A 23,218-nucleotide genomic window follows, 5' to 3' on the forward strand; every position below is an offset into this window, starting at 1 on the left:
AAAGAAAAATTTTAGTTGAAAATTCAAAAAAATAATAATTGAATTGAAATTATGAAAATAATTTTGAAGAAGTTACAGTAAAAATATTTTTTATAGTAGAAAATAATGATCTTATCACTCAGTTATCTTTAATTATTATAAAACATGAAGAAAGTGATCACTCCGAGTCGAAGACACAGAAATGATGTTTTCTCATTATTCTTGATTTTATTTTTAGCAGGGACAATTTAAAAAAAATGTTGCAAAATGAAATTCAAAGTCTGGTTTATGAATTTACAACAATTCACGATTATTATTATTATTATCTATAGTTTATTACAAAACAATTTTATTTGAAAAATTTATAAATTATCCAGCAAACCTTTATAGTGTTACATAAAAGTGGATTTGCATTTTGTATAATATTTTTATTTAAGAATTTTCTCTACAAATACCGTGTTATCACAGCAAAAAGTGCTCAAAACTTAATTGGAAGTGTTATAAATATTTTCTGCGAATGCGCAACATTATTTTTTTTTTGTAAATGAAATAAGTATGATTTTTTTTTATTATTTTCCCACGCACACAATCTAAAATATACAAATTTTCGCTCGCACACACAACACACCTTCGAAGATAATACAAATATAATAATGAATAATAATTTAATATTGAAAGAATGAAAAATTTTAAATATCAATCATTGATAAATTAATTTTGAATAAATTACATGAGCACTGTGGTAGAATAAATAAAAATTAATAATACTAATATTAAATACGTGTCCAAGAAAATATAAATAATTAAAATTGCGCAATATCAATAAATAAGCTATGATTATATATTCATAAAAAACTTAAACCAAATAGCAATAAATTATATTATGCATTTGAAGAGTGATTGAAGGTCTCTGCAATTTGTAGGTTATGTGAGACCTTCGATTATCGCCAAAAGCACTAACTGGTTTAAATGACGTAAAATTGGTAAACAAACATTTTCTAATAAATTTTCCTCTGAATACAGACACTTTATACAAAATCTGCCAACGTACGATATGGGTAAGCATTTTCTAAATTATAATAATCGTGAAGATTGTTTGAATTTGCGATAATCGGATCAATCAGATGTCTTACATAACCTAGGAATTTCAGAGATCTTTGAACACTCTAAATCGTAATTGATTAAAATATACTAGAAATAATCTCAAATCGCTTCAGTTAAACTGTACTTAGTCTGTACAAGTGTATTATAATTATTTTATAAAACCTGACTAAGCAACAATTTTAATCCACTAATTTTAGCAACTAAATAATTATAAAAACTTTCTGGCTAGTATGCTTCAACTTATTTTTAATTTAATGCATTTTGCTATGTATTATGTCATGTTTTTTCGGCTGTCCTGGCTTCAGCTTCTCCTAGACAAGAAACAATATAGGATTATGGATTTTTATCAAACATTATTCAGCGCCTTATTCTAATTACTCTATAAAAGAACTTAAAATAGTCAATGTGTCATTCGGTTAAAATCCAAAGCCAAATAACTAATTTAACATACAGGTTTCTTTAAATCTTAATTATACACTTACTTGAAGAGTTGCTAGATTTTTGCTTTGCATAATTTACTGTCTTTCTAACATTGCCAACATTGCCAACAGTGCACTCTTGTGCGCCTCGGCATTCTTTAAGACGTTCCAATTGATTATGTAAATATGTTACTTCTGATGAAGTTAATGACGATATTCTATTCCATTGTTCGAATGGATCTGAAAAGTAAGGGTAACATCGAATAACTCGTGTAAATATTAACCGATTTTGCTCAATTTTTTTTTTTTTTTGTTAAAGAATAATAAAAGAAAGAATTCTGTTATAAGTTTATTCAATATTTTTGATACTTTTATAGAATTTAAACAAAGAAAACTGAAAAATAGCGACTTTTCGAGATTTAGACAAACGTAGAGCCTAAACTCCTAAACGGATTTGTAAAATACTCTGGAATATTTTTAACGAATTGCATTTATTCGAATTGTCATTTTTACGAAATGTCACTGTTGCGAATTGTCATTTTTGCGAAAATTGCTTTAGTAAATCTATATATGCATACAAGTTTACTATAGCAATTTCTTAAAAATGACAATTCGCAAAAATGACTTTTCGTAGAAGTGACAATTCGTTAAAATTACAGTTCGAATAAATGCAATTCGTTAAAATGACATTTCGTAACAGTGACGATTCGTAAAAATGACAATTCGTAAAAATGATATTTCGCAAAAATGACCATTCGCAAAAGTGACAATTCGTAAAAATGTCGATTCGCAAAAGTGACATTTGGTTAAAATAACAGTTCGGATAAATTGAACTCGGTAAAATGACAGTTCGGTCTAATGACATTTGGGGAATAATCATGCGTCTCTATTTAACAAATTGTTTAGACAATTATATATTTTTAAATTTCATTAAAATTGCTTCAAAATAATTGTTACTCTGGGTTTTTTTGGGGTCGCTGATTACGAATCCGTTGTTAGTTTTTGAAAATTTAAAATGGCGGACGAGATTTTCAGAAATTGATTGAATTTGATTCAAAATTGTCACTCGGCGATTTTTGGGATCGCTGATTACGAATTAGATGTCGGATTTAAAAAATTTTTTAAATTCAAAATGGCGGATCCAATATGGCGGACGAGTTTTTTTTTGGGTCGCTGAATACGAATTTTTGTTAGTTTTAAAAAATTTATCGTAAATATTATGTAAAAAGAAAAGTATTTCTTTTTTCTCTCTACTCACCTATTCTTAAGTTATAAAACGTGACTAATCCCGTTGTGAATTCACAGTAAAGAAAATTATGAGTACTATTAATTGTACGAACACATGAATAGGTATTGTTATTAGCATTCATGCAAAAGCAGAATGGTCCGCTGCTCCATAATGGCTCAGTTCGCCAGTGATCATTATTGTGCTCGAAACAATTCATTTTCTCCATTATACATTGTTTTTCCAGTTTACTCTTTTTCCTCAATTTCCTTTCCCGTTTACGCATTAATTCTTCTTTTATCCTTCGTCTCTCTTTCTTAGCTGCATCTTCTATATCTCGTTTGTAGTATGTGTCCGGTTCGCAGTAACATTTACTGTGTCCATTAAATGGATAATTCATCACTGTAGGTAACTTGAAATTTTTTTTCGTGTTACCTAAAATCAAGTTCGAAATTTATTATTTTTGAAATTTATGTATTTGTTTAAAAAATGAAATAAAAGTTACCATGTTTTTGTATTCGGAAAGATGGTTTCAAATCTGTTGAATTTTGTAAATCTGTCTCACGTCTATTATAATTCCTTCGTCTCTTATTCTTCATCAGCTTTGTCGTCGTAACATCTGGAAGAGTATTAGACAAATCCATTGTTTCTAAAGCGCCAGGAGTTGTCTTGGGTAAATGATTAAAATCATTTTCTGATTTTTGTAATGTCGATGACTCCGTGGTGGTTATTGATTTAGTAATATAATCAGTAGTCTTTTTCGATTGTTCGTCAATAAAATTTTCGTTGTCTTTTGTAGATTCTAAGATAAAATTCTTTTTATTGTCACTGTTATTGAATGAGGTATCATTTCTTCGATTATATTTACAACATTTTTTGTACTTGTCTTGAGTTTCATTTCCCCTGTGAGATTCGTTGGTAAAAAATTCTGATTGTGCTGTGGATTGTAAAATTTTATTTAATTTTCTCCTCTTTTCTTTTCTCGGTAGGTTATTCATTGCATTTATTTTGTCTAGTAAAAAAATTATGTTTTTCTCATTTGGAGTACTTTTTAAAGTTGTTTGAAATGTATTTGAAATGGTTTGTTGATTGTTTGTTTTGTCGAGTTCTGTTTGTTGACGACTTGTGTGATTTCGAGGCTTTCGATGGAAGGACTTTTGTTTTTGATTCATTTTTGATTCATTGAAATTGTTAGATTCATTTTCTTCATCTTTATCATTTCGAGGAAGGTGTTTCTTTAAGTGAGTCCTTCTGATGCTCTAAAATAAAATGAATATTCGGATTTTAAATGATAAGCTGGAGAGAAGAAATTATTTATTAATATCAGCATATAGTGATTAAAATTTGATATGAATAGAATACCTTAACATCATCTAACTCATGTTCAATACTCTTCACAGTCTTCATTCTGTCTTTCTGAACTTCTTTCCTTGCTGCACTCCTCTGAGTTCTTGAAAATCGATTATTGACATTTGAACGTCTCTGCATGTACTTTTTAAAAATGTGATAAAAGTATTTAACTGCTCGTTGATTCAAGTTGTTTGGCTTCCAATTTAAAATATCTAAAAGAAAATATTAAATAAACGTCGTAAAGAGAAAGTTAACAAATCAAAGATATGAAAAAAAGAAGTTACCCCTATTTAAAGAAATGCTATTATTAGTCCCATTGATCGGATTTCCTTTCTTCTTTTTGCCAGCAATAGCAGCATGCTTATTAAAGTTATTCGTTTCCAGTCTTGTGTAAACAACTCCATTCGGCGTGAAACAGGCACATTTTCTTGTTTCGACTTGCGAAGAAGATTGTACTGTTGGTTTCCGACATTTATATTTTCTCCATCGATGACCGTCTCGTTCGCAACGCCATTTTTGACCCGGAATACAGTCTGCTTGAGCTTCAGGCCTCGAACATTCTAAAGTCAAGCGTTCAACTTTTGAATTGTAAAAAGGCTCCTTTACGTTACTCCTCAAATGCGAGCTAAAATCTATAGAAACATAATCTATCAACTAAATTTAAAATCGTTCCATTTTCCTTTTTAAAAAGATGCTTCTGAGTAATCAATTTCATGATAGGGAATAAGTTTTTCAAACTTCAATATTTTAATTTTCTGGAATTAAAGTCGTTACTAACTAAATAATATTCCGATAGGTCAAATCATTAATCTACAGTTAAATATTAAATACATGTACTCACTTATGTCGTCTATGAATAATTCATTGAAATCATCATTATCGAAAATATCTCGTGCCTTATTAACGTTGATTTTATAACCAACATTTTTCTTTGCTTCTGAGTGATTCAAAGAAGCAATGTCATCATTTTCTGCAGATACATTCAACATTTGCTTGGTTCCAGTATTAAATTGTCTTCTAGCTTTTTTAAGTTTAGCTTCTGCACTCATATCTGCAATTTCTCTGCGACCTGATGATTCAATTAGAAATGTGTCTGGCCACTTAATTTTTATTCTTCTGCCATGTTCACTATTGCAAATAAAATATAGGCTCTATAGTAAATTATTCAAAAACGAGTACAAAAATTATTTTATTATTTGTGACCTTGCCCAGGAAAAGGGGGCAAACAGAGTAAAAACCGAAAATTCATAAGTTGTTGAAAAATTTATTAAAAGTGGGTAGAAAAAAGAGTCCGTTTTCAAAAAAGAAATATAAAGCTTGTTCGCCATATTGGCTTCACCATTTTGAATTTTTAAAATCTGACACCGTATCTGTAATCATCGACCTCAAATAACCCCCTGAGTAAGGAATTGTAAGCGAATCCGTTGAATTTTTTAAAAAATATGTCCGCCATTTTGTATTTTTAAAATCTGTCATCGGATTCGTAATCAGTGACCCCAAAAACCCCCGAGTAACAAATTCTTCTGACCACTTAGTGTGGAGCTGCTCAAGGATAAAAAAATTATTTGAAATAACTTTAACGGTTGCTTTGTATTGTGACAGAGGGAAAATTTATTAAGTATAAGGTAATACACTGAAACCCCACTTATTTAAAGTCTCGTTTACTTAAAGTCGCGTTTATTTGAATCCGTTTTTGCTTCAGTTATTTTTAGTTAGAATCAGCCCTAACCTCACTTATTTTACCTCATGCGCAGTACGCGACCAATGGAAAGATACTTACATTCTCATTGGTTGAGTTCAAACAAAACCAACCAATCATGTCAATTTATCGAATTACGTCACCAACATAGGTTATGTCGACTAAAATACAAATAAACGCGACACTTCATGTCGAATTGCGTGGGCCATGTTCAAATAAGTGGGGTTTCAGTGTATAAGTAAAAAGTATTAACTTACTTTAGAAAGAGTTTTCTAAATGAACGACCATCCATATGCGAAGGTACGTCTATACCAGCGATATCCAAAAAAGTAGGAGCCAAGTCAATATTTAAAACGATGTCATCTATTCTATAAGGGAACATATACAAAGACATTGTCTTAATGCATTTCGTAACTGATTAACTTTAAGGGGTCTTTCATAAACCACGTGACTTTACAAGGGGGAGAGGGGGGTCAAGCTATGGACCACGGTAAGAGGAAAAAATGGCGCTAATACATGTAACAGCATACCACACAGGGGGGTTGAAATTTCAAAAAAATGGGACCATGTGGTTTATGGAAGACCCCTAATTAAATTAAAATTTAAGATAAGTTGTAAATAATTTATTTATTAATATTTTTGACTTAGACTTCCAACAGTTTGAATACTATATATATTATATTCTAGATATTACACGGAAAAAATTAGTCGCGGAAATTTTCCTCGACTTTGTTGAAGACTCTTGGATTTAGTGGAAAGTGTTTTAAAAATCATATTCACAGTTTTTGAAGAAATAGACTACAGTTGAAGAAACTTTCCGCGACTGTCGAGGAAAATGAAGACTCCACGTGCATGTAACCGATTCCGCCACAGTCGCGGAAAATTACAAACCTGAATTTACTCTACAGCGTTCTAATTTTTCATTGACAGTCGCGGAAATTACTTAAAATTTTATAATGTATATATTAATATCGATGCATTGAATAATAAAAATAATAATCTTGTCAATCAATTGTAATAAATTGTTAAAAAAACTGTTAAAAAAACAGTGTTTATTGGTTTTAACGCGAGCACCTTTTGTGCGCACCATTTTCCGCGACTCGTCGACGAAACCTTCTATGAAATGTTAGAATAATTCCGAGACTGTTTTCCGCTACTAGGTTTTAGAAAGTCCTCGACTTTTTTTGGAGAATTTCTGCTAAAATCGTAGAACATTTCTAAAAGTCCATGAAAGATTCTTTCATATCCGAGAGTCTTCGATTAGTCGCTGAAAATTTCTGCGACTATTTTTTTCCGTGTAGCTTAAATTTAGATTCTTGAAATTAAAATTAACTTTATGTTTGCGCTACTTGAATACTTACATCGAACCGGGTTGAATGCCAGGACCACGGATTAGAAAAGGAACGCGCACGTCGAATTCAAAGGGGAAACTTTTCCCCTTGACAAGGCCAAATTGACCAAGATGATAACCATGGTCAGATGTATAAATTATGTAAGTATTATCCATCTCACCAAGAGCTTCCAGTTCTTTGCAAATCTGTAAACAAATTTTCCTAAAAATGAACTTTCTGTGCGTGACCCTGAGTCGATAAAACCGACTGTATTCGGGAGAAGTTTTCTACAGTTTCGTCTCTCCCCTTGCACACTGGGTGGTCAAAGAAAATGCGAGAACACTGAACAAAATTTGGGTGACAAACTGCAACGTCGAGTAGCACAGCCGTCTTAAGATGAATATTGTGCGCTGCTTTCTCTTACTTGGAAGAGAATTCGCTTTGTGAATTCATATTCGCTTTGTGGGTAAGCAGATGTTCCACAGACCGTTAGACTCACTGTTTCCCGCTGTGGGTCACCTGCGAACCAACAACTGTCATCCAGCAGATCTAAATAAAGGTCAGCATAGATATTCTCTTAAGGAAGGCTACGGTACTCGCCGGTATAGCTTGTCACCCAAATTTTTTTCTGTGCTCTTAATTTTAAGCCGTTTCGCACATTTTGTAGACGGATGTATAAACAGTAAATTAATTAATTAATTACCGCCTTAAAAAAGTAACTTTAGATTAACTTACTCGTTCAACTGCATCGTCAACGCTTTGTAATGTTTGAAGTCTTTTAGTCATTAATAAATCAGTGAATTCTTTGTGAATCGGCTGCATTTTCTTGGTCACTTGCAAAATCCACTGTTTATCCGGATTTGGAGCATAATCATAAGAAGGTGTGCTGGAACACCAATGTATAAATTATACAAAATGTACTATCGTCTCTGTAATTAAAAGTACATGTTCGTCGTTGCATGCTAAGTTCCTCCATATAGTCTAGGTCAATAAAGTGACCATTACTGACCTAGGTTTATAATGAAAACTATTGACCTGTGAGCAAGATCAATGCACATTATTGCCCTAGAGTAAAGATGGGTCCATTATTAACCTGCGAGCGATCAATAAAGTAATACTGCGCAATTTTATTAACCTTGGGCAATAATGGGCCCTTTATTAACCTAGGGAAATAATACACTGCAAAAAGAGGTGTCTTGGATGCCCTTGGTTAATAAAAAGAGGTATCTTGGTTGGAGACACCAAAAACGTCTCCAACCAAGACACCTCTTTTTATTAACCAAGGGCAAAAATGGACACTTTATTGACCGCTGGGTTATAAGGAAGAACTTACTATGCGCCTGTACATGTAGGTAAAGTAACCATAATTCGCCTGAGTTACATAAATTTTTATTTGCCAACCATGTCAAAAGTTTGATTAAATAGTAAACTCACTGATGCGTGGTGACATTGAAGAATAGATTAGAAAATTGTGGAGCAGAGTCTTCAGGTCCATGAGGTGCGGGAAAACTGGCAACTAACATTAATGGCTTACGAGCCATATTATATTTACTTTGTCGTAAAAATGATACACTATCATTTGCTATTAGATCCGGGTAATAATCTTTACTGTATTCGAACCCATGCTTTATCCTCTTGCCATTCATGTTCACACTGTAGTTATAGTATCGTGAATTCATTATTAATCCTCCCCACTCGCGCCATCCAGGAGGAATATATGATCCATTATACTTATTCAAATATTTGCCAAAATATCCTACAATATAAATATAAGTTATGTTATTCAGTGGTCACGTGCCCCATATACGTTACTATGAAAAAACTTCACACTGAATAACGGGACCTTAAGAGTTTTGTTAATAAATTTTAAGAATTAAAAAGTGTGGTTGAATCAACGGACAAAGGATTTAAGTTACTGGAGAAAACTTAGTCTTAGTCTTGATCTAAAATCATAATTTTAGTCTTAATCTTAGTATAGCTATGAATATGAATTAGTATTATAAGATTGAACTTGGCGCTATATTTCCAGTATAGCGCTGTCGCTAATCGGAATTCCGATTAGTCAGTGTAAGTGTTAAGACGGTAAAAGCGATAGGAATTGATGAAAATGGGGACGAACTTACCAGTACGATAACCAGCGTTGCTGAGGTAAACAGCGAAGGAATGAGGTTCATGATCACGTTGCCACTGAGGACTGCTGCAGTTGTCATTATTAGTGAACACTTGATGATTGTGAACATAGCGACCAGTCAAAAGAGAACTTCTACTTGGACAGCACATTGGAGTAGTTACATATGCATGCCTCAATTCAGCTCCATTATCTCTTATTCGCCTTAAGGTTTTTGGCATGTAGTTTAAGGACCCTAAAGTGAATCATCATTAATTATCTTTTAATTACGAATGAAGAATTCGACTTTAGCAGCAATTAGTCACAGTGACATTTATTAGATATAATTTAAACCCTGTAGTTTAAAGTCACATTTACTAGATGTCACTAATTGTTGATAAAGTCGAATTCTTCCTTCGTAATCAAGTCTTAATTCAGCAAAAAGTCAGTATGTTAGACAAAACTTGATAGTGACTCTTCGGAGTCTAAAGTTCAAAGTTCACTGCTACAAATGTTAAATTTATTTAACATTAAAATATGACGTGCAATTTCCATCAGGTCGTCAATTTGTAAAATCCTACAAATAACCTACCAAGTTCAACATCTTGATCATCTGTTAGTATCAGAACAATGTTTGGTTTTTTTTCCTTGGATTTGGGATAAAATAAATAATGTGAGTTAAAGTTGTTATTGTCATTGTAGTAGCTTTTGTTAACTGAATCATTATGTTGTTTGTTAAAAATATCCTCTGCAAGACTGTCAGTTACAGTTAATTCAACTTTTAGTACCAATAAGAAAATCCATACATTGCAGTGAAAAACAAACATCATTATTTTCCAACTGCAATGTCTCAGAAAATATATTGTCCCGTCAGGTTTCCATCTGTAACATAATAAATATATGTGAAACAATCCATGTACCACAATAGAAAAGAACAAGAAACAAAACAATAGGCAATTGTATAAATTTCTCTATTGTTAAGATCAAATTTCCTGAATTTCTTAGTAGAAAAAAAAAATTTACAATATTGTGGGTCAAAGTATTTTTACCCCGATCAGAAACGAACAATTTGATGAAATGGCGTATCACTTTGAAATAATGTAATTTAAATTACTTTACCTTATTTATTACTTTATTCAACATTATTATTCATAAACAGATTACTAAATTTCTAAATAAATTGCATATTTCAATTTCAATCCATAAAAGCAATTTATTTTATTACAATTTTGAAAACAAAACAATTATAGTTAATAAGATGGGTTACAATAAGGGCAATTTTCAGTCCCTCCTCATTTAATCTCAATAATGTGGAAAATAAAAATTTAGTTTATTTATATTAAGTGTATAAATTAATAATATATTACAATATTCGTTAGAACAAACAATTTTTACTTAAAATTGAAATTGTCAAAATTTCGTAAAAATAACAATTTTTTTTATAAATTTATTCCCTATTAAAAAAATAACACAGGTTTATAAGGCTTTGGAACAGAGCAACAAAAACTTGTTTTTAAGATAAATTGGAACACTGAACTCGAATCAACAATCCGTTTCTTCAATACGCGTTAGGTCACTGACGAAGTTAAAGTCAAATTTTAAAAATTAAAAATGGCGGATCCAATATGGCGGACGGAAATATTAAACATGATCATTTAGCTTCCTCAATATAATATACATACACCAATTTTTTAATTTTTTATTTTAGAATAATTATTTTAAAGTGTTAAGATAAAATTTCAAAAAATACAAAATTTCAATTTTTTGTAAAAAATAAAAATATTGATTAATTTTATAAATATTGATAAAATATATACTTTATATACATGAATCGATTCGTTTTCATGCCAGCAATACAATTTTGACAAACATTAATCCAAATTTTAATAGAGAAAAAAGTTATTTCAAAAAATACAAAAATCGATTTTTTTCAAAAATTAAAATATTGCTAAAAAAATTTTTTTTTTATAATTTTGAAAATCCTTCTGTCTGATTCTAGATATTCGTGACCGTAATACACCTATAAAATTTTATCAAAATCTGTCAAAAATAGTAAGAGAAAATTTTTAAAAATTTAAAAAAAATTAACAAATGAATTTTTAATTAAAAAAATTGAGTAACAATGATATTTTTTTAGCATTTTCAACCTAAAAACAATGTTTTTTCAAAAAACAAAATTGCTTCAATAATAGTAAAAATCATTTTTTTCATTCGGCAATTTTTTTGTGGAGCTAATATTGCAAATTTCAAGTGTTTCCCTGATTATTTAAATATCCAAATCAACTACATTTTTTAAAATTAGTTTTTACAATTATTGAATAAGTGAATTTATACACTAATAGAAAAATGAATTTGACGTCGAAGCAAATGATAAATTATTAAATATTATTACGACGATTCCACAAAAAAAACACGTGTGTCAAATGTCAAAACGCAAAGAGAAGAAATAGTGAATATAAAAGTTCTTCAAACTTATTTTTCAAGAATAAATTATCAACGACTATAAATTAAAATGACACGAATTTTTATTGTAATAAAAAAACCACTAGAAAAATAAAACATTAAAATAAACTTTTATAGTATTTATAAAACGTAAAAATTATTAAATTTTTTAACATATTTATTTTATTGATTCCTTGACATTTGAGATAATAATCCGTATATTTAAACCACAAAAAGACGATTGTGCTAATTTTTGCAAATAAAAATATTTATTTAGATCATTGATTAAAGTTTTAATGGGGAAAACATAACCTCCAATAAATATTTTGCAGTATTTATGTCATTGAACTGTTTGATTTTTATTTTTTTCAACGAATCCGTTTTTTTGAGTGTATCATTTATGTAATACAAACCTGTTGTAAATGCTAAAAAATGTTCCTTTAGAGATCAAGCCTCTTTTGGTAATAAAGAAGACACTTTCAAGTTATTGTAAAGTAAAACCTTTAAGTAGCAGAAAGGTTTGAATCTTAATTATTGTTCCAGTTAGAATAATAAAAATGATGTTGATATTAATTATTTTCTCTCGTATTACAAAAACATACCAACAATTGAATATCAAGTATAGATTGTTCCTCTTTCTAATACTACAAGCCGGTATGTATTACATATGTATTGAAATGTATTGAGATGTTTGAGATTCTATGTGAGAGAAAGACGTTATTGATTATGGACCCAAAAAAATATTGTTCCAAGTATTGCAAATGTGAATACTTAAAATTTCCTTATTAGTTTTACACAATTCACAAAATACACGTGGTGAACTAGTTTTCTACACTATGGGTGAGGCGTTGCGACCCCACCGATGGTCGCAACGATACTGAATAGTAAATATACGAAGGCATTTGTATGTGTTGTGAATACTGATATTCTAGTGCATATTTCCAAACTCTCATCCAACCATTCTTCTTACCCTTGCGCACTGTTCGCACTGTTGCGCACCAAAGAATGCGCGGAAAGTGAAAAGCAAATTTTAACTACATATCTAAATTTTCCAACTGCTGAAATTTATTCAATCTAATACCTCGCGAAATTTTTACAACTTTTCTCTTTTAAAAATCTCTCAAGTTGGGAAAATACTATATTCGCATCTTTTTAATGTATACATTTTTGGAAAATTTTAGTCAAAATACCTATAGACTCGGCATCAGAAGGAAAATTGCAAAATATCCGTAAAATCAATTAATCTCTATTCTTATGGTAAGAAAAGAAATGAGACTAGGTAGTTCGCATTTTTCTCAATCGACAGCGTCTGAGTTCTCAATACCTATATAGGAAAGAAATGTATAAGTTACCCTATTGGCGTTGAACACCATCACAGCGTGGTACATCCATTCCGATTTCCTAAAGTCAATATTCAATATCATTCAAAAACTTCATTCTTCGTTTTTCAGTACCCAAGTACACTGAAAATTTTTTAACCCTTTCGTGCCTCCGGGACATATACATATGTCCCACATAGAAAATTTTATGTAATTCTTATAAAAGTTAATCAATTAATTTGCGGTAAATTTCTTTTTACTCCGAATGGATGCTGTTACAATTTAAAAAATAATAAATTACAAAAAATAGTAGAATGAATATTTAGGATAAACTGCGTTTTTAAGGATGTACGTGCACGTTTTTTGGAAATTAGAAAACACACTTTTCTTCACATAGAATGCCATAAAAGAGGAGAAAAAATGATGAATTTTAAGAAATTCGGTTTTTCGAATTTTTCATAATTTCTGAAAATTTAAAATTTTTTATAAAATGGTGTAGACTAATTAATAAGTAAAGTGTTTTTAAAGAACCCAAAAATAGTGAAGCTAAATGCCATAAAATAGAAGAAAAAGTGTTGAATTTTAAAAAATTTGGTTTTTCGAATTTTTCATAATTTATGAAAATTTAAAATTTTTAACCAAAGGGTTGAGATTATTTAATAAGTAAAGTAGTTTTGAAGAGCACAAAAATAGTGAAGCAATTTGCCATAAAATAGAAGAAAAAGTGTTGAATTTTAAAAAATTCGGTTTTTCGAATTTTTCATAATTTTTGAAAATTTAAATTTTTTATCAAAGGGTTCAGATTATTAAATAAGTAAAGTATTTTTAAAGAGCACAAAAATAATGAAGCTATTTGCCATAAAATAGAAGAAAAAGTGTTGAATTTTAAAAAATTCGGGTTTTTGAATTTTTCATAATTTTTGAAAATTTAAAGTTTTTAACTAAAGGGTTGAGATTATTTAATAAGTAAAGTGTTTTTGAAGAGCACAAAAATAGTGAAGCTAAATGCCATAAAATAGAAGAAAAAGTGTTGAATTTTAAAAAATTTGGTTTTTCGAATTTTTCATAATTTATGAAAATTTAAAATTTTTAACCAAAGGGTTGAGATTATTTAATAAGTAAAGTAGTTTTGAAGAGCACAAAAATAGTGAAGCTATTTGCCATAAAATAGAAGAAAAAGTGTTGAATTTTAAAAAATTCGGTTTTTCGAATTTTTCATAATTTTTGAAAATTTAAATTTTTTATCAAAGGGTTCAGATTATTAAATAAGTAAAGTATTTTTAAAGAGCACAAAAATAATGAAGCTATTTGCCATAAAATAGAAGAAAAAGTGTTGAATTTTAAAAAATTCGGGTTTTTGAATTTTTCATAATTTTTGAAAATTTAAAATTTTTAACTAAAGGGTTGAGATTATTTAATAAGTAAAGTGTTTTTGAAGAGCACAAAAATAGTGAAGCTAAATGCCATAAAATAGAAGAAAAAATGTTGAATTTTAAAAAATTCGGTTTTTCGAATTTTTCATAATTTTTGAAAATTTAAATTTTTTATCAAAGGGTTCAGATTATTAAATAAGTAAAGTATTTTTAAAGAGCACAAAAATAATGAAGCTAAATGCCATAAAAGAGAAGAAAAAGTGTTGAATTTTAAAAAATTCGTTTTTTCGAATTTTTCATAATTTTTGAAAATTTAAATTTTTTATCAAAGGGTTCAGATTATTAAATAAGTAAAGTATTTTAAAGAGCACAAAAATAATGAAGCTAAATGCCATAAAAGAGAAGAAAAAGTGTTGAATTTTAAAAAATTCGGTTTTTCGAATTTTTCATAATTTTTGAAAATTTAAATTTTTTATCAAAGGGTTCAGATTATTAAATAAGTGAAGTGTTTTTGAAGAGCACAAAAATAGTGAAGCTAAATGCCATAAAATAGAAGAAAAAGTGTTGAATTTTAAAAAATTCGTTTTTTCGAATTTTTCATAATTTTTGAAAATTTTAATTTTTTATCAAAGGGTTCAGATTATTAAATAAGTAAAGTGTTTTTGAAGAGCACAAAAATAGTGAAGCTATTTGCCATAAAATAGAAGAAAAAGTGTTGAATTTTAAAAAATTCGGTTTTTCGAATTTTTCATAATTTTTGAAAATTTAAATTTTTTATCAAAGGGTTCAGATTATTAAATAAGTAAAGTATTTTTGAAGAGCACAAAAATAGTGAAGCTAAATGCCATAGAGGAGAAGAAAAAGTGTTGAATTTTAAGAAATTTGGTTTTTCGAATTTTTCGAATTATTGAAAATTAAAAATTTTTAACTAAAGGGTGGAGACTATTAAATAAGTAAAGTGTTTTTGAAGAGCACAAAAATAGTGAAGCTATTTGCCATAAAATAGAAGAAAAAGTGTTAAATTTTAAAAAATTCGGTTTTTCGAATTTTTCATAATTTTTGAAAATTTAAAATTTTTAACCAAAGGGTTGAGATTATTTAATAAGTAAAGTAGTTTTAAAGAGCACAAAAATAATGAAGCTATTTGCCATAAAATAGAAGAAAAAGTGTTAAATTTTAAAAAATTCGGTTTTTCGAATTTTTCATAATTTTTGAAAATTTAAAATTTTTAACCAAAGGGTTGACATTATTTAATAAGTAAAGTAGTTTTAAAGAGCACAAAAATAATGAAGCTAAATGCCATAAAAGAGAAGAAAAAGTGTTGAATTTTAAGAAATTTGGTTTTTCGAATTTTTCGAATTTTTGAAAATTAAAAATTTTTAACTAAAGGGTGGAGACTATTAAATAAGTAAAGTGTTTTTGAAGAGCACTAAAATAGTGAAGCTAAATGCCATAAAATAGAAGAAAAAGTGTTGAATTTTAAAAAATTCGGGTTTTTGAATTTTTCATAATTTTTGAAAATTTAAAATTTTTAACTAAAGGGTTGAGATTATTTAATAAGTAAAGTGTTTTTGAAGAGCACAAAAATAGTGAAGCTATTTGCCATAAAATAGAAGAAAAAGTGTTGAATTTTAAAAAATTCGGTTTTTCGAATTTTTCATAATTTTTGAAAATTTTAATTTTTTATCAAAGGGTTCAGATTATTAAATAAGTAAAGTGTTTTTGAAGAGCACAAAAATAGTGAAGCTATTTGCCATAAAATAGAAGAAAAAGTGTTGAATTTTAAAAAATTCGGTTTTTCGAATTTTTCATAATTTTTGAAAATTTAAATTTTTTATCAAAGGGTTCAGATTATTAAATAAGTAAAGTATTTTTAAAGAGCACAAAAATAATGAAGCTATTTGCCATAAAATAAAAGAAAAAGTGTTGAATTTTAAAAAATTCGGGTTTTTGAATTTTTCATAATTTTTGAAAATTTAAAATTTTTAACTAAAGGGTTGAGATTATTTAATAAGTAAAGTGTTTTTGAAGAGCACAAAAATAGTGAAGCTAAATGCCATAAAATAGAAGAAAAAATGTTGAATTTTAAAAAATTCGGTTTTTCGAATTTTTCATAATTTTTGAAAATTTAAATTTTTTATCAAAGGGTTCAGATTATTAAATAAGTAAAGTATTTTTAAAGAGCACAAAAATAATGAAGCTAAATGCCATAAAAGAGAAGAAAAAGTGTTGAATTTTAAAAAATTCGTTTTTTCGAATTTTTCATAATTTTTGAAAATTTAAATTTTTTATCAAAGGGTTCAGATTATTAAATAAGTAAAGTATTTTTAAAGAGCACAAAAATAATGAAGCTAAATGCCATAAAAGAGAAGAAAAAGTGTTGAATTTTAAAAAATTCGGTTTTTCGAATTTTTCATAATTTTTGAAAATTTAAATTTTTTATCAAAGGGTTCAGATTATTAAATAAGTGAAGTGTTTTTGAAGAGCACAAAAATAGTGAAGCTAAATGCCATAAAATAGAAGAAAAAGTGTTGAATTTTAAAAAATTCGTTTTTTCGAATTTTTCATAATTTTTGAAAATTTAAATTTTTTATCAAAGGGTTCAGATTATTAAATAAGTAAAGTGTTTTTGAAGAGCACAAAAATAGTGAAGCTATTTGCCATAAAATAGAAGAAAAAGTGTTGAATTTTAAAAAATTCGGTTTTTCGAATTTTTCATAATTTTTGAAAATTTAAATTTTTTATCAAAGGGTTCAGATTATTAAATAAGTAAAGTATTTTTAAAGAGCACAAAAATAATGAAGCTATTTGCCATAAAAAAGAAGAAAAAGTGTTGAATTTTAAAAAATTCGGGTTTTTGAATTTTTCATAATTTTTGAAAATTTAAAATTTTTAACTAAAGGGTTGAGATTATTTAATAAGTAAAGTGTTTTTGAAGAGCACAAAAATAGTGAAGCTAAATGCCATAAAATAGAAGAAAAAATGTTGAATTTTAAAAAATTCGGTTTTTCGAATTTTTCATAATTTTTGAAAATTTAAATTTTTTATCAAAGGGTTCAGATTATTAAATAAGTAAAGTATTTTTAAAGAGCACAAAAATAATGAAGCTAAATGCCATAAAAGAGAAGAAAAAGTGTTGAATTTTAAAAAATTCGGTTTTTCGAATTTTTCATAATTTTTGAAAATTTAAATTTTTTATCAAAGGGTTCAGATTATTAAATAAGTGAAGTGTTTTTGAAGAGCACAAAAATAGTGAAGCTGAATGCCATAAAATAGAAGAAAAAGTGTTGAATTTTAAAAAATTCGTTTTTTCGAATTTTTCATAATTTTTGAAAATTTAAATTTTTTATCAAAGGGTTCAGATTATTAAATAAGTAAAGTGTTTTTGAAGAGCACAAAAATAGTGAAGCTATTTGCCATAAAATAGAAGAAAAAGTGTTGAATTTTAAAAAATTCGGTTTTTCGAATTTTTCATAATTTTTGAAAATTTTAATTTTTTATCAAAGGGTTCAGATTATTAAATAAGTAAAGTGTTTTTGAAGAGCACAAAAATAGTGAAGCTATTTGCCATAAAATAGAAGAAAAAGTGTTGAATTTTAAAAAATTCGGTTTTTCGAATTTTTCATAATTTTTGAAAATTTAAATTTTTTATCAAAGGGTTCAGATTATTAAATAAGTAAAGTATTTTTAAAGAGCACAAAAATAATGAAGCTATTTGCCATAAAATAGAAGAAAAAGTGTTGAATTTTAAAAAATTCGGGTTTTTGAATTTTTCATAATTTTTGAAAATTTAAAATTTTTAACTAAAGGTTTGAGATTATTTAATAAGTAAAGTGTTTTTGAAGAGCACAAAAATAGTGAAGCTAAATGCCATAAAATAGAAGAAAAAATGTTGAATTTTAAAAAATTCGGTTTTTCGAATTTTTCATAATTTTTGAAAATTTAAATTTTTTATCAAAGGGTTCAGATTATTAAATAAGTAAAGTATTTTTAAAGAGCACAAAAATAATGAAGCTAAATGCCATAAAAGAGAAGAAAAAGTGTTGAATTTTAAAAAATTCGTTTTTTAGAATTTTTCATAATTTTTGAAAATTTAAATTTTTTATCAAAGGGTTCAGATTATTAAATAAGTAAAGTATTTTTAAAGAGCACAAAAATAATGAAGCTAAATGCCATAAAAGAGAAGAAAAAGTGTTGAATTTTAAAAAATTCGGTTTTTCGAATTTTTCATAATTTTTGAAAATTTAAATTTTTATCAAAGGGTTCAGATTATTAAATAAGTGAAGTGTTTTTGAAGAGCACAAAAATAGTGAAGCTAAATGCCATAAAATAGAAGAAAAAGTGTTGAATTTTAAAAAATTCGTTTTTTCGAATTTTTCATAATTTTTGAAAATTTAAATTTTTTATCAAAGGGTTCAGATTATTAAATAAGTAAAGTGTTTTTGAAGAGCACAAAAATAGTGAAGCTATTTGCCATAAAATAGAAGAAAAAGTGTTGAATTTTAAAAAATTCGGTTTTTCGAATTTTTCATAATTTTTGAAAATTTAAATTTTTTATCAAAGGGTTCAGATTATTAAATAAGTAAAGTATTTTTAAAGAGCACAAAAATAATGAAGCTAAATGCCATAAAAAAGAAGAAAAAGTGTTGAATTTTAAAAAATTCGGGTTTTTGAATTTTTCATAATTTTTGAAAATTTAAAATTTTTAACTAAAGGGTTGAGATTATTTAATAAGTAAAGTGTTTTTGAAGAGCACAAAAATAGTGAAGCTAAATGCCATAAAATAGAAGAAAAAATGTTGAATTTTAAAAAATTCGGTTTTTCGAATTTTTCATAATTTTTGAAAATTTAAATTTTTTATCAAAGGGTTCAGATTATTAAATAAGTAAAGTATTTTTAAAGAGCACAAAAATAATGAAGCTAAATGCCATAAAAGAGAAGAAAAAGTGTTGAATTTTAAAAAATTCGGTTTTTCGAATTTTTCATAATTTTTGAAAATTTAAATTTTTTATCAAAGGGTTCAGATTATTAAATAAGTGAAGTGTTTTTGAAGAGCACAAAAATAGTGAAGCTGAATGCCATAAAATAGAAGAAAAAGTGTTGAATTTTAAAAAATTCGTTTTTTTCGAATTTTTCATAATTTTTGAAAATTTAAATTTTTTATCAAAGGGTTCAGATTATTAAATAAGTAAAGTGTTTTTGAAGAGCACAAAAATAGTGAAGCTATTTGCCATAAAATAGAAGAAAAAGTGTTGAATTTTAAAAAATTCGGTTTTTCGAATTTTTCATAATTTTTGAAAATTTTAATTTTTTATCAAAGGGTTCAGATTATTAAATAAGTAAAGTGTTTTTGAAGAGCACAAAAATAGTGAAGCTATTTGCCATAAAATAGAAGAAAAAGTGTTGAATTTTAAAAAATTCGGTTTTTCGAATTTTTCATAATTTTTGAAAATTTAAATTTTTTATCAAAGGGTTCAGATTATTAAATAAGTAAAGTATTTTTAAAGAGCACAAAAATAATGAAGCTATTTGCCATAAAATAGAAGAAAAAGTGTTGAATTTTAAAAAATTCGGGTTTTTGAATTTTTCATAATTTTTGAAAATTTAAAATTTTTAACTAAAGGTTTGAGATTATTTAATAAGTAAAGTGTTTTTGAAGAGCACAAAAATAGTGAAGCTAAATGCCATAAAATAGAAGAAAAAATGTTGAATTTTAAAAAATTCGGTTTTTCGAATTTTTCATAATTTTTGAAAATTTAAATTTTTTATCAAAGGGTTCAGATTATTAAATAAGTAAAGTATTTTTAAAGAGCACAAAAATAATGAAGCTAAATGCCATAAAAGAGAAGAAAAAGTGTTGAATTTTAAAAAATTCGTTTTTTAGAATTTTTCATAATTTTTGAAAATTTAAATTTTTTATCAAAGGGTTCAGATTATTAAATAAGTAAAGTATTTTTAAAGAGCACAAAAATAATGAAGCTAAATGCCATAAAAGAGAAGAAAAAGTGTTGAATTTTAAAAAATTCGGTTTTTCGAATTTTTCATAATTTTTGAAAATTTAAATTTTTTATCAAAGGGTTCAGATTATTAAATAAGTGAAGTGTTTTTGAAGAGCACAAAAATAGTGAAGCTAAATGCCATAAAATAGAAGAAAAAGTGTTGAATTTTAAAAAATTCGTTTTTTCGAATTTTTCATAATTTTTGAAAATTTAAATTTTTTATCAAAGGGTTCAGATTATTAAATAAGTAAAGTGTTTTTGAAGAGCACAAAAATAGTGAAGCTATTTGCCATAAAATAGAAGAAAAAGTGTTGAATTTTAAAAAATTCGGTTTTTCGAATTTTTCATAATTTTTGAAAATTTAAATTTTTTATCAAAGGGTTCAGATTATTAAATAAGTAAAGTATTTTTAAAGAGCACAAAAATAATGAAGCTAAATGCCATAAAAAAGAAGAAAAAGTGTTGAATTTTAAAAAATTCGGGTTTTTGAATTTTTCATAATTTTTGAAAATTTAAAATTTTTAACTAAAGGGTTGAGATTATTTAATAAGTAAAGTGTTTTTGAAGAGCACAAAAATAGTGAAGCTAAATGCCATAAAATAGAAGAAAAAATGTTGAATTTTAAAAAATTCGGTTTTTCGAATTTTTCATAATTTTTGAAAATTTAAATTTTTTATCAAAGGGTTCAGATTATTAAATAAGTAAAGTATTTTTAAAGAGCACAAAAATAATGAAGCTAAATGCCATAAAAGAGAAGAAAAAGTGTTGAATTTTAAAAAATTCGTTTTTTCGAATTTTTCATAATTTTTGAAAATTTAAATTTTTTATCAAAGGGTTCAGATTATTAAATAAGTAAAGTATTTTTAAAGAGCACAAAAATAATGAAGCTAAATGCCATAAAAGAGAAGAAAAAGTGTTGAATTTTAAAAAATTCGGTTTTTCGAATTTTTCATAATTTTTGAAAATTTAAATTTTTTATCAAAGGGTTCAGATTATTAAATAAGTGAAGTGTTTTTGAAGAGCACAAAAATAGTGAAGCTAAATGCCATAAAATAGAAGAAAAAGTGTTGAATTTTAAAAAATTCGTTTTTTCGAATTTTTCATAATTTTTGAAAATTTAAATTTTTTATCAAAGGGTTCAGATTATTAAATAAGTAAAGTGTTTTTGAAGAGCAGAAAAATAGTGAAGCTATTTGCCATAAAATAGAAGAAAAAGTGTTGAATTTTAAAAAATTCGGTTTTTCGAATTTTTCATAATTTTTGAAAATTTAAATTTTTTATCAAAGGGTTCAGATTATTAAATAAGTAAAGTATTTTTAAAGAGCACAAAAATAATGAAGCTATTTGCCATAAAAAAGAAGAAAAAGTGTTGAATTTTAAAAAATTCGGGTTTTTGAATTTTTCATAATTTTTGAAAATTTAAAATTTTTAACTAAAGGGTTGAGATTATTTAATAAGTAAAGTGTTTTTGAAGAGCACAAAAATAGTTATTATTTGTTATTTGTTATTTGGTAGATAAACGGGTGAAAAATACCCTTTACATAATTTAATATACATATAAGTAAAATCTAGAAACTAAAAATTAAACATCGGCCAGAACAGAAAATTGTAATTAAAAATTTTCATTTAAAACAATTGCTCGTAAAGCGGCGACAAATCTCTCCATTTTAATATCAAAAAAGTCAAGGCCACTAGGACAAAGATTCGCTTGCCTACAGAGTCTAGTAATAATAGAATTCTTCCCATAATTTGTTCTATGTTTTTTAATATAAAACAAATTATAGCCTCTTAAGACTCTAACCGGAGTATAAAAATTAACCTGAGAGAGAATTCTAGGACAGTACACGATGCCGTTTATAATTTTAAACAAAAAAAGCAAGTCATTATATCGAAACCTTGTGTGCACCTTAGGAATTTTTAACTGCGAACGTAAAGCATCATAGTTATGGGAAAAAAAATCGTAACCAATACCAAGTTGCCTAGCAACAAAGCGCAAAAAACGATTTTGAACTCTTTCAAGTCTAACAATGTGAATGAGGTAAAAAGGAGACCATATCACAGAAGCAAATTCAAGGATTGATAAAACAAAGGAATAATATAGAACTTTAAGGGAAACCAAACTTCTAAAATCCGATGCATTTCGTATAATGAAACCCAATAATCGAACAGCCTTGTTTACAACAACAGTAATATGGTTAGAGAAGGTCAAATCATCACTGAAGACAACTTCCAGATCTCTCACCTGGGTCACTCGAGTTAAAGAGAAATTATCAAGCTTGTAATCATGTTTAATAGTAACTTTTTTCTTAGAAAAAGAAATCACAGAACATTTATTAATATTAAAATGAAATTTACTACTAATACACCATTGATGTAGACGATCTAAGTCAGACTGAAAATTTATAAAATCATCATGAGAACCAATAGTCATATATAATTTCAGATCATCGGCAAAAAGTAAAAAAGAACAGAATTTAAACGCAGAATTTATGTCATTAATGAATAAAAGAAATAATAAGGGACCCAGGTGAGATCCTTGGGGGACACCAGAAGTTGCCGTAAACATCTCAGAGTAAACACCATCCACACGGACACATAGGCAATTGGCAATTAAGTAGCTTCGAAACCAAGAAACAATATTAGGACCAATGCCCAGTAATTTTAGCTTTTTAAGAAGAATTTCATGATCAATCTTATCGAATGCCTTAGCAAAGTCCGCGTAGACAGCGTCAACCTGATGACCACTCTCGACTGCAGAAACCAAACTTTCATAAAAAATACCAAGATTAGTAGAAGCTGATCTACCCCTAAGAAATCCGTGCTGCTCGTCAATAATCACTCCGGAAACAGATAGATAAAGTTCATCATAGA

The 23,218-nt window shown here is 27.2% G+C and overlaps 1 protein-coding gene across 3 annotated transcripts; it reads right to left on the reverse strand.

The window, feature by feature from the left end:
* Window positions 1-392: 392 nt before the first annotated feature.
* On the reverse strand, window positions 393-12,573 carry LOC122505349 (extracellular sulfatase SULF-1 homolog). 3 transcript variants are annotated; one of them, XM_043616876.1, is made up of 15 exons: window positions 12,259-12,571; window positions 12,070-12,157; window positions 9,807-10,096; window positions 9,231-9,470; window positions 8,542-8,863; window positions 7,843-7,993; window positions 7,138-7,313; window positions 6,034-6,144; window positions 4,919-5,205; window positions 4,362-4,709; window positions 4,090-4,289; window positions 3,233-3,986; window positions 2,761-3,162; window positions 1,566-1,742; window positions 393-1,394 (listed from the first exon to the last, which is right to left on the reverse strand). In XM_043616876.1, exons 3-15 carry the CDS (start codon window positions 10,042-10,044, stop codon window positions 1,360-1,362), a joined length of 3,441 nt encoding a protein of 1,146 aa, XP_043472811.1. In that variant the 5' UTR covers window positions 10,045-10,096; window positions 12,070-12,157; window positions 12,259-12,571; the 3' UTR covers window positions 393-1,359. The 3 variants fall into 3 exon arrangements, with proteins under 3 accessions (XP_043472811.1, XP_043472829.1, XP_043472820.1); XM_043616894.1 differs by having other exon boundaries at window positions 4,362-4,637; window positions 12,070-12,573; XM_043616885.1 differs by lacking the exon at window positions 12,070-12,157.
* Between the last annotated feature and the right edge of the window lie 10,645 nt (window positions 12,574-23,218).

Source organism: Leptopilina heterotoma, unplaced genomic scaffold, assembly GCF_015476425.1.
Source record: "Leptopilina heterotoma isolate Lh14 unplaced genomic scaffold, ASM1547642v1 Lhet_113, whole genome shotgun sequence".
NCBI lineage: Eukaryota > Metazoa > Arthropoda > Insecta > Hymenoptera > Figitidae > Leptopilina > Leptopilina heterotoma.

Bases quoted from the DNA above. Each gene is read 5' to 3' on its own strand.
- LOC122505349 (XM_043616885.1), bottom strand. From the start codon at position 10,044: ATGATGTTTGTTTTTCACTGCAATGTATGGATTTTCTTATTGGTACTA. The intron at 6,145-7,137 runs GTAAGTATTCAA...GTTCCCTTATAG, and splicing joins GGCATTCAACCCGGTTCGAT to AATAGATGACATCGTTTTAA. The intron at 4,710-4,918 runs GTGAGTACATGT...ATGTTTCTATAG, and splicing joins ATTATTCATAGACGACATAA to ATTTTAGCTCGCATTTGAGG.